The 11,078-nt window shown below is 44.2% G+C and overlaps 1 protein-coding gene across 2 annotated transcripts; it reads right to left on the bottom strand.

The window, feature by feature from the left end:
* Positions 1-727: 727 nt before the first annotated feature.
* Positions 728-4,287, bottom strand: LOC111144487 (CDKN2A interacting protein). 2 transcript variants are annotated; one of them, XM_022498788.1, is made up of 3 exons: positions 3,887-4,287; positions 3,296-3,426; positions 728-2,859 (listed from the first exon to the last, which is right to left on the bottom strand). In XM_022498788.1, exons 1-3 carry the CDS (start codon positions 4,156-4,158, stop codon positions 1,511-1,513), a joined length of 1,752 nt encoding a protein of 583 aa, XP_022354496.1. In that variant the 5' UTR covers positions 4,159-4,287; the 3' UTR covers positions 728-1,510. The 2 variants fall into 2 exon arrangements, with proteins under 2 accessions (XP_022354496.1, XP_022354497.1); XM_022498789.1 differs by having other exon boundaries at positions 2,798-2,859; positions 3,327-3,426.
* Between the last annotated feature and the right edge of the window lie 6,791 nt (positions 4,288-11,078).

Below are 11,078 nucleotides of genomic sequence, written 5' to 3'. Positions count from 1 at the left end.
CAAAATACACATTCCCAGACTGAGAAAGGTAGAAGTGCTTTCATAACACTCATGTCATTGCTTCTCACAATATATAAAGACCCAACCCATTTACAGAATATGGACTTTGGTATCTAACTTAGTATCCTCGAAACTGAATCATTGAAGTTTATCTGGTAAAATGAAAGCTGATCATTTCATGTATGTTAAGTATCCTTGTCTATTTCTAGAATATAAAATAGAAATAACTTCTGTGTACTTGAAACTGTGCTACTTATGTTCAATTTTCCGATTCTAATACAACTAGAATATAAAAGGTCATTTCTTGATTTTTCTCTATACACAAGTGCCACCACTTCTCAATGTGCAGCAGCTAGACAGAAGAAAGGCCATGTTTTGGGCCAGAGTTTGAAGAAAAATGAAACAGAATATATAATAGAGTAATACAGTCAGAATCACCTAACAGACACAGGATTCCATTTCATTACTGACAAGTGTAATTCAACTGAACGAGCTCATTCAAGCCGCCATGGCTCTCCATTGTTTCCAGTCTTCTTCTAGATTTGTAAATTTAAAAAACCATCTAGTTTAACTAGTTCTAGATTTGTAAACTGTAACGTCTCTATCCCTAAAAAGTTGTGTATCAGCTAAGAAAAATTACCTGATTGTAATTTATAATTACTAGTAGTGGGAAGCCCATTTGCAGGAACTGGTTGTGACTTAGAGGGGGGAAAAAAAACACGACTTCTTGAAAAGGTAAAATAGCTTAAAGCATTTAATATCTAAACAAATCAATCTGTTAATAGTAGTCACAAAATATGCTTAATATAGAAACCCACATTTATGTCTTTAAGAAAAAGTGTAAATTGTATTTTACCTCAAACATAAATTAACCCACTTAAAGAATCTGCAGCGGTCAAAATCATGGTGAATTTTAAACAACTTCAGAATAAAATAACCTTAAGTACTTTATACTGCTTTATATCTAAAAAATGCTTACAACTTCTCATAAAAATAGTCTGAGGCAACTATTTTTTCTTTTATTCTTTAACAGACATGTTCAACATTATGGGCAACATTCTTAAAACCTTAAGCTTCACAGACTTTCAGACATTCAGATACTATGGTCCCCTTTGATGTGCAGGTTTATTCAGCTAGGGAAAAAAAAAAAAAGGAAAGCATGGTAGACAACTTAATACATTTTCACCAAATTCAAAGTAGTACAAAAGTTTTAAGATTCTACAGAACTACACATCGTACCTAACGGATCATTAAAAATAGAAGACAGTATTTTCTTCAGCAAATAAAACAGCATACTGGTATGCTGTTAATGCATACTTTTTAGTATGTACTGTCATTCATAAATTATTTACAACTTCTACTGTGTGAAGAGAACTCGAATGTAAATTTTCTGCAAAACTGGAAAAAAGCAATACAAAATTTGTGAAAGCCTGTGTTTTATATTATACAAAAGTAAGCCAGTTTTTCTCTTCCAATACCAGACATTATATGCAGTGGTATTCTGGACGTATTATAATAACTCTTGGGGATGTTTTAATGCTGGCGGCAAGTTTACAGGCCTTGATTCTTCATCAAGGAGTACCAGATCTTCTATCTCACTGCCTCTGTATTTCCTTTTACATATCTTTACCACTACCTTCTTCTTGAGAAATAACTTTAGTGCTTCTCTTGATGCAACAGCTTTTGCATTTTCTTTGCTTTTTCCACAGCCAGTGCCCAAATACACAGACTTGCATCGCAATTCACAAACAATACTTTCTTGAGAGCTTTTATTTTGAGGCAGATCTGCTAGTTCTTTTAGTGGAACAAAAAACACATCCAGTGTTGCCTTCAGAGCTTCGATAGCTGCGTTTAGGAGCTCTCCATGATTCACATTGGGACTAAAGCCACCAACAGCTACCAACTTCCATGCCACTGTCTTATACAGTCTGTTGAAAAAAGGTTGTTTCTGCTTTACATCTTCATTGGTTAATTTGCAACAAGAGAATTTAACAGAGCTCTCACTTGACTGTGACATACTTTTAGAAGGCAACTGTGAGGTGCTAGTCTGAGAACTACTCTTCGAAGCCAGCTGGGACACGCTGGCTAAGGAAGTGCTTTTGGAAACTAGAGATCCGCTGGTCTGGGGGCTGCTCTTGGACGCTAACAGTGAGGCAGCTACCTGCGAAGTGCTTTTGGAAGTCAGCATCGAGGTACTTGTCAATGTGCTGCTCTTGGGAGCTAGTAAGGACGTGCCTGATGAGGAACTATTTTTAGAAAGAGATGCTGAAACACTGGCCTCTGAACTAGTTTTGGAAGTTAACCCACCTGATGCTGTCTCTGAACTAGGTTTAGAAGACAACAGCGGCAACTCTCCTTCTGAGCTTCCGGAGGAGCCCAACAGAGGCACCTCAACCTCTGAGATGCTTTGAGAAGAGGAGACCGAAGAGCCTTCCAAAGCACTCTTTTTAGGTGATCCACTTTGTTGTCTGGAATCAGCAGACTGGGTCACATGACTATTCACACTGGATTTCAACAACGAAGAAACAATGGATGCTGAACTGTGTTTCTCCGGAGCTTCTGATTCAGAAGCTTTTCCAGACCCTGCCGCTGTTACCTGAGAGGAAATGCTGCTGCTACTTTGGCTAGAAAGAGACCGATCTCCATCACCTGTAGAGCTATTCTGACTCGAGGTGCCAGAGCTGCGACTGGAGTTCCCACCACTCTCCGACTTCGCAGATGCCCCTGTACACACGGAGCTGTTCTCTGGCTGAGCCAACGCACGTTCTGTTTTGGCAGAAATTTTTGCGTGATCTTGCTCAACTGCAGAACTGTTTTTTCCTTCGATGATTCGTTTTTTCGCAGACTCTTCTACCCCTTCTGAAAAGAAGGAAAACCGACAAATGACTAAGTCGAGCTCATACAGATCAGCTGAAAATTTACAAGACACAGACTTGTTAAAATAAAGGCACGAGGCAAAAGTATTTCAGGACTAGCAGTTTCTTACAAAAGTGTGGAATAACTTGAATAAGTTCTTAAAACGGGGTTGGATGACATAATTTAATTTCTAATATTAAAAAAAGTCAACAGCACAGACAACATTTGACACTTGAAAATCTAAAGCAGTCAAAGGAAACTATCAAAACCAAGGGCCTAAAACACACAGACACATAACGTAGGTTTAACATTCCAACTTGATTATTAATATTGTAAAAATTCTAGCTTGTTAAAAAAAATTAGTAATAACAGTAATTCCTAATGATATCAAACTTATGTTCTAAACTCCTATGTATGTTCACATCTATGATCTGCTAACCATTGCTACTCGATATCCCTCTTTTCTTCACCTTGGCAACCAGTTCGTCTCTTGTTGTATGGATTGGAGCATCTGTCACTTTGATGCCTTCAGCCATACTAAGTATTTTATCCATAACTTTTTGTGGGTACCTGAAAAAGAAAAAGACACTTTGAAAAAAGTGCTTTTTGGTTTTTTTTTTTTTTTTTTTTAAGCTACTACTTCGGGAATGCAAGAACAGGCCACAGGAACTGCATTTCCTGGTTGTAATCAAGAAAGTGCGCCGACCGCCAGGAACTTTCGGTTTCCTGGAGCCCCAGAAACAAATGCTCCAGGGCCTGGGGGGCGGGGTCGCTCCTCCCCAATCCTTCAATTCAGCGTCCACCGCGAGAGCGTGGTCCGCCCACAACCCGAGCGGACGCCCCCCACCCAGCGCGGGGCCGGCTGTGGATCATGTCGGCTTCGGGCGGAGACGCCCTTCTCACCCTGAGGGCAGCCAGTACCGCAGATTCCCGCGCTTCCCAACTTCCCCCTCCCCGCGGAGGCTCCGGGCCCCAGTCCGGGGGCGGCCACAAAGCGCGGAGAGCGGGTCAGGGGCGCCTGCTCACTCACCGGCACCCGAGGAAGACGTGGTTCGCCCAGGCCATGGAGAAGGAGATGAGCTGCTGCAGCTGCCGATTGCGGCTCCCGCTCTCGGCGTCCGCAGCTTCCTCCGCGTTGGCGGCCGCCGCGCCGCCCGTCGGGGCCAGGTCCCCGGCGTTGCGGAGCAGAAACTCGCGGCGGTGGCGCCAGTGTTTGTCAGTCTCGCCGTCACAGCGCAGCGCCTCCACCCAGGCGGCCACCCGCGGGTTCTGGCTCAGGTACTCCGACACCTCCTGCGCCATGTTGGGCCTGCGGGTCGCGGAAGCCGCGAGCAGACGCTGCACCGGGAGAGAGGCGGGCTGCGCGGGGGCGAGCGGCCCTGTCACTGCGGCCTGCACCGGCGGCCCTCCAGAGAACGCCCCTCGGGAGGCCCAAACGCCAAACAACAGCGCCGGGAGCAGCCGAACCGCCCACTTCCGCCCGCCGCCGGCTCCTTCCCTTTTATAACCTCGCCGCCGCCGAGCGCCCGCGCGTCCTTCCGGCGCGAGCCGGCTCTCCCAGGACGCTTTGCGGCGCCCGAGCGCCCGGGACGCCGCGGCTGAGTCCGGCGGCGGAGGGGCGCCCGCGGGGGCGGAGGGGAGGCTGGGCGGTGAGCGCTCGCGCCTCCCGCGCCGCCGGGGCGGGGCCGGAATGAGTTCGCCCGGGGCGCCCCGGTCTCCGGCTGCAGCCCGGCGTTCCGGCTCGGCTTTGTGACGCCGCGCGCGCTCCCGTCGCCTCCCTCCCTCCCTCCGTCCGCGGGCCCGCCCTGGCGCTGTGGAGGCTGCGAGGGCCGGGTTGGCGGAGGGCAGCCGGGCCGGGGCGGGTCAACCCCTCGCGTGCCGCCGCGTCCTCGCTGAGCCCGAGGCGCGAGTCGAAGGCGAGGTGTGCGCGCCTCCGCCGCGGTCGCAGGTTTTCAGCGGGGCCGCCATCAACAAAAGCGCGCCTCCATCTTTTGATCGCGTCAGAAAACAGCCCGCGGCCCTGCTTCGGTTGTAGACGAGCGGCGGCGGCCCGGACGCCGGGCTTTCAGGAATGCTAAAGACTTGGGTCCCTGAGAGTAACATACCGTAACCCCAGCTGGGCAGATAGCCAGGAGGCAGCGTGGAAAAGTGCCTGCGTATCTCTGTCCCCCCAAACCTTGCCCCCCTTAGAGCTTTTTTCCTTGCATTTTTTTCTACTTTATAATATCCACACTTTAGAACATTGCCGCTGGCTTGCTTATCGATTTCAATTTCAGGTATATGTGTTTTCAAGATCAATACATTTTAGTAAGTTAAAATAAGCGCTGTGCAATAATGACCAGTTACGAAGTAAAAGTAAATTTTCCTTCCATTAAACGTTTATGGACTTTGATTAAAAAAAGCTTGAATCAGAATAATCAAGCCCAAAAAGTCACACTGGATAAGATTTTTTTTAAACGTAATTTATGGACATACTGGAATAATCACCAGCCAACTATTACATGAAAATAATACCCACTTTCCTGTTATACTAAGTGAAACTGCGTACAAACATAGGCACAAAGGAGTTTTGAAGCTTGGGATTTTGCTTCTAATTGTGTTCTTTCCTCTTTTTTGAAAATTTCTGAAACTTGAGATGAAAGGCTTCAGAAATCTGGGAATTTAAAAGACAAACGTTACGGTTTTTGCTTTCATGAGTTCTTTGGCATGGGGGAAGATGACGAGTAAAAATCTCTGATCACATACCTAGATCCTGTGTGTGCATTTTAAGCCAAGAATTTTCTCACTTATTTACTTGTTCCCGTGTAGCCTTCTACCTGTGGGTTTCATTGCCTTGAGAGGAGAATAATGCCTGAGTTCCAAAATAATTTTTAAAGTTACAATAAAAGCAATGTGGCCTGAAAGCCAGCGTACTTTTTTCAAGAGCCAGGGGCTTGACAGGAAGAAAAGATACATGTATTTTTCATTCTTAAAAAGTTGATTTTATATAGAGAGAGATTCAGGGTATAGACCATGGACCACGGAGTTAGAAGAATGGTATATTAAATGGTAAATTTAATGGTATATTAAAATTAATATGGTAAACTAATGGTAAATTTGGTAAATTGGTAAAAATTTGGTAAATTTGGTAAAAATGGTAAAAATTAAATGGTAAATTTAATGGTATATTAAAAAAAGAGAAAAAGAAAATGCTTCTCACCCTGTGGAGACAAATTCCTTTTTGGGCTATGGGAAGAATTCAGAGAAAAAAGGTAAGAGAATTTAGGAACATTAGTGAAGGTGAGGGGGAAATGTTGGCTCTGTCTGGACCTTTGGGAGAAGACAGCACATTTAGTTCCCTGAGCCACCATGGGTTGGCTTTTAGAAGAGTAGAAATGAGCACCGAAAGAGCCTTTCATTGCTCTGATAACCGACTATACCACCCGCTTCCTTCTCCCCAACACATACACACATGTCTCTCACAGATCCTAGAGGAATTCAAAAAGTTACAGGGAGAGAGAGGAATGCTCAGGTGCCTCCCAGGCAGCATGATCCAAATGAGCCTAGAGGATAGAACGGCCTGGGCTGCAAAGGAGAAAGCAGCCAGTTCTCAACAAGTCATGAGGCCCCTGAGATCCAGGTAGGGCCAATCAAGAGGGGCGAACCCCTCAAACTCCCCACCAGTGATTAATGTCACTTGTATTGGGGGATCAGACAGTTCGCTCTCAGTAGATCCTACAGGGAAGACAGTTCAGAGAGAAGACGTACAGAGACAATGCTAGGATGATACGCAAGCCGCTTCCCCTACCACTGCCTGCCCCCCAGAAATCTGATCAGAGGACAGAGAGAGAATCCTAATAAACAGAAATATCCGCCACTACCCCACCGAATTATGTTTTAAGCTGCAAGTGGCCGAATTCTCTTAATTTCATGAGATTAATTGTTTAGTTACAAAGAAAAGCACATTCATTAAAATTGCAGCTACATTGCTTCTCTGAAGAAATCCGGTAAAAACTCCTGTGGCAAGCTGGCCTTTGTGCAGGATGGCTCCCCCACATGGAGCAACCCGAAAGGCCGGCTCCTGCCCCTGAGGGTGACTGCAGAGACAGGACTGAGGACGCATTTGGCACGAAGCATGCACGTGGAGTGCGGCAGTCTGGGTAAAGCAAATGCTCTAGTCAATGTCACGGCTGAGGTTATGGTTTGACTTGAGAAACATTCCACAGGGAAGGGAAAACTTTTACAGCAAACAATCTACGAGGTCACAAGTTAGTCAAACCACAGTGAAAAGATGAAGAGTCCTGCAAGTCAAAGATGCTTCAAGAAGACAGTGGTCCCCTGTGTCGGTAGCTGGGGAGAAGTCAAGGAAGGGGAATACTGTTAACGGAAGTGGAGGTTGGAACCATTCCGGTGAGCTTAGCAAAAGTAGTGGAGTGGTGGAGACAGACTCAACACCGGAGCGAGTTCAGGAGAGGAAAAGGAGATGTTTGACTGTGAAGGAGAGAAGAGAGAGAAAGCCGGAAAGGGTCATGGCGTCCTGACAGCTTTTAGTTAGATGGGAGTATCTTGAACACGTTCATCTGTGACTGGGAAGAGCCAGTAGAGAGGGAGAGTTTGGGGATCCTGAAGGAAAAAAGGGTAACAATTTCTAAAGGAGTGGGAGGGGCAGGGATCCTACATACAGGTAGAGAGAATAACCTCACGGGAGAAGGAGAAACACTTCCCCCATTTTCGAAGAAAATGTAAGTTTGGAGGTGGGAGATGGAGTCCATGTGATAGAGAATGCTGGAAATGGACATTCTAGATTGGGAGCAAGCTGCCTAGATGAATAGAGTTAAGTTCTGGCCAAGTTTTAAAAAATTATAATTACACATGCTCACAGTTATGAAACTTTTCAATGGAAATAAAAGGCATAAAATGAAGGTAAAAATCTCTCTCCCCCTCATCCCTGGTCCCCCTCTAAAAATAATAGCATTTATTTAAAAATTTATGTCACCTTCTGCCTTTCTTTGGGCAGTTGTTTTTGTAACCCTAAGTTATATGCTAATGTTTCTCTTTCTTGATTTTTCAACTTTAAATAGTACTTATTCCACCTTGGAATGTGAAAGATGATAAATCCATATCACTTATACTATCCCATTCTTCTCCCAATTGTTGTTAGTTGCATTTTTACTATTCTTTTGTTGGCCAGCTGTCACACATTTAAATATACTCAATCTTTAATTTCTTAGTCTCTCAATTTTAGACAATCAGCTTTTGATCCCCATGTCATGTAAGAAAATTCTAGAAGATGGGGTGCCTTGGTGGCTTGGCCGATTAAGCGTCTGCCTTAGGCTCATGCTCTCGCTCTCTTTATTCATTTGAGAGAGAGAGACAGAGAGAGTACAAGCAGGGGAGGAGGCAGAGGGAGAGGGAGAAGCAGGCTCCCCGCTGAGCAGGGAGCCCGACATGGGGCTTGATCTCAGGACCCCAAGCACATGACCTAAGTCAAAGGCAGATGCTTAACCGTCTAAGCCACCCAGGTGCCCCAATAAATAAAATCTTAAAAAAAAAAAAAAAAAAAAAAAAGAAAGGAAAGAAAGAAAGGAAAAAAGAAGAAAGAAAGAAAGAAAGAAAAAGAAAGAAAGAAAGAAAGAAAAAGAAAATTCTAGAGTATAGACCATAATGTAGATATTTGGGCATTGAAAAAGTCTGGCTTGGGATGCCTGGGTGGCTCAGTCCACATTGCATTGGAGTTCTTGCTCAGTGGGGAGCCTGCTTCTCCCTCTGCCTGCCTCTCCCCCTGCTGGTGTGCTCTCTTGCTCTGACAAATAAAAATCTTAAAAAAAAAAAAAAAAGTCTGGCTTTCAGAGAAAATGTAATTGCTAGTGGTAACTTGGCAACAGGTGGAAAATTCCAAAGTGTTCCTGTTTACCTGCAGAATTTGTGCCCTTTGTTTTTGCGTTAATCCTTAACATTAGTAAATGTCAATTTGTTAGCTGCTTTGAGAATTAAAAGACTGTAAAAAAATACAGAGTTTTCCTGAAAACAATGTCATCTTTAGTCTTCGTGTTTCTCCTAGTGCTAACAAGATGAGGTTCTGTTATATGTAATTTCCAATCTCTATGTAACTCTTTACCTGTGCCTTATGCCAGAATGTAGGGGATTTAAATCCAGAACCAAAATACAGATAGAGATCAGAGAACAGTTCATATTTGGAGAAGGACAGTTTGAGTTCCCATAAAATAATAAACTTGATCTTGGCTCTTCAGAATCATGGAAAGTTAGAGCCCGAAGGGAACTGTAAGATTGTGTTTATTTTGTAGATGGAGAAACTGAGGGTCAGAGTGGTTAAGTGATTGCCCAAGATCAAACAATTCATTAATGAAAGAGCAAGAATGGGAGACCGAGGAACATAATATATTGACTTCTGGTCTAGGACTTTGATCTGTCACATTTTGCTACTTGGTGAAGTTTAATTATTCAGCAATTTTGATGAACTCACAAGGTATAGAGGCTGGAAAAGTGAGCTAAAACTTGTTAAATCAAGGTGCTAAGATTATGACAGCAATAGACCACTTAGTTATTGGGCAGTTTGGTAACTAGGAGCAGGAAGGATATGAACTTTGTGCTTCTTTGTACCCAGGGCTCCATTATGTGAATGTGTGATTGTCTTGAAACTACAAACAGCAGGGGCAGTAGAAAAGAACATTTCTGGAGAGATAGGGAAGCCAGCAGGTGACAGTAGGTAGCTTAACTTAGCGATTAAGAATATTGTCTTGGGGGGGCCTGGCTGGCTCAGTCTGTAGAGCAAGCAACTCTTTTTTTAAAAAAAATATTTTATTTATTTATTTGAGAGAGAGAAAGATAGCATGAGTGGGGCGAGCAGAGGGAGAGGGAGAAGCAGACACCCCGCTGAGCAAGGAGCCCCACACACCCAACACAGGGCTCAATCCCAGGACCCTGGGATCATGACCTGAGCTGGAGGCAGGCGCCTAACCGACTGAGCCACCCAGGCGCCCCTTGGAAGTGACTCTTGATCTTGTGGTTGTGAGCTCAAGCCCCACACTGGGTGTAGAGATTACTTAAAATAAGATCTTAAAAAAAAAAGAATATTGATTTTGGAGTAGACATTCCTGGGTTTGAATTCTGTCTCTATTATTTATCACCTGTGGCTTTGCGCAAATTGTTTAATTTCTCTTGGGGCGCCTGGCCCAGTCAGTAGAGCATGTGACGCTTGATCTCAGCATTGTGAGTTCCAGCCCATGTTGGGTATAGGGTTTGCTTAGAAAAAAACCTAATTTCTCTAAATTTCTGTTTCCTTAAACACAAAAAGGGGGTTCTAACACCTATGAATAGTAGGAAATATAAATGAGGTCATGTATATAAAGAGAATAGTTCAGACCTGATACATAGTTTACACTCAATAAATGTAGTTTAGAAATATCTTGTGGGTTTTGGTTGGTCCTATGCAGTAGTAATCATTGGTTTCTCTATTTATACAAATAACATCTTTGCAAATGAACCGAATTCAGGCAAGTACAAATCTCATTCCACAAACTCAAGGTCACAAAGAAATGTAACTATTTCTTTTTTAAGATTTTTATTTGTTTATTTGAAAAAGAGAGAAAGAGAGAAAGCAAGAGAGATCAAAGAGGGAAAGGGAGAAACAGATTCCCACTGAGCAGAGAGCCCGATGTGGAGCTGGATTCCAGGACCCTGGGATCATGACCTGAGCCAAAGGCAGACTCTTAACCGACTGAGCCACCCAGGCGCCCCAGATATTTAATATATTTCTATGATTGAATTCATTTGGTATTTTAAGGTCCCATTTCACCAAGTAATGGAGACTTAACTTCAGTCCATTCAAGATTTTGAGTATCCATTCCAGGGAGCTTACATAGTGTGGAGGCCCTGAAGCTGAAAGTGGAGGTGGGGTCAAGGTTAGGAGTTCCCCGGGCACCCCCTAAAACAGTCATCTTTTTTTTTTTTTTTTATCAGTTTTTTGTCCTTGTAGGTCTATGTAGGCCACTGCTTCATCCTGCTCACTCCTGTCATAGGGTTTGTTTAAGTCAGAGGACTCTCCTTTGCTGTACTCACGCCTGTCTCAGGCATGGAGAACAGCCCATGGCTTAGGGTACCACGTTTTCTGTGAGGCTGTTTTAGGTCTACTGGCCCAGACACAACGGGCAGACATTCTAGTCTACTCATCCACGCGTGCTGGGCAGAGGGGTGCTCTGGGTGTTTTCCAGCGTCCGTGGGTT

The sequence above is a fragment of the Enhydra lutris genome, unplaced genomic scaffold, assembly GCF_002288905.1.
Source record: "Enhydra lutris kenyoni isolate GAN:26980312 unplaced genomic scaffold, ASM228890v2 scaffoldscaffold11, whole genome shotgun sequence".
Classification (NCBI taxonomy): Eukaryota; Metazoa; Chordata; class Mammalia; order Carnivora; family Mustelidae; genus Enhydra; species Enhydra lutris.
The sequence above is the reverse complement of the archived record's forward strand: the minus strand, read 5'-3'. Positions and strand labels throughout refer to the sequence as shown.

What these genes read in the sequence shown, in the direction of transcription:
- LOC111144487 (XM_022498788.1), bottom strand. Translation starts at nt 4,158, where the DNA reads ATGGCGCAGGAGGTGTCGGAGTACCTGAGCCAGAACCCGCGGGTGGCC. An exon ending in CACGTCTTCCTCGGGTGCCG is followed by an intron (nt 3,427 to 3,886) that starts GTGAGTGAGCAG and finishes TTTCTTTTTCAG; the next exon opens with GTACCCACAAAAAGTTATGG. An exon ending in AGGGATATCGAGTAGCAATG is followed by an intron (nt 2,860 to 3,295) that starts GTTAGCAGATCA and finishes CCTTCTTTTCAG; the next exon opens with AAGGGGTAGAAGAGTCTGCG.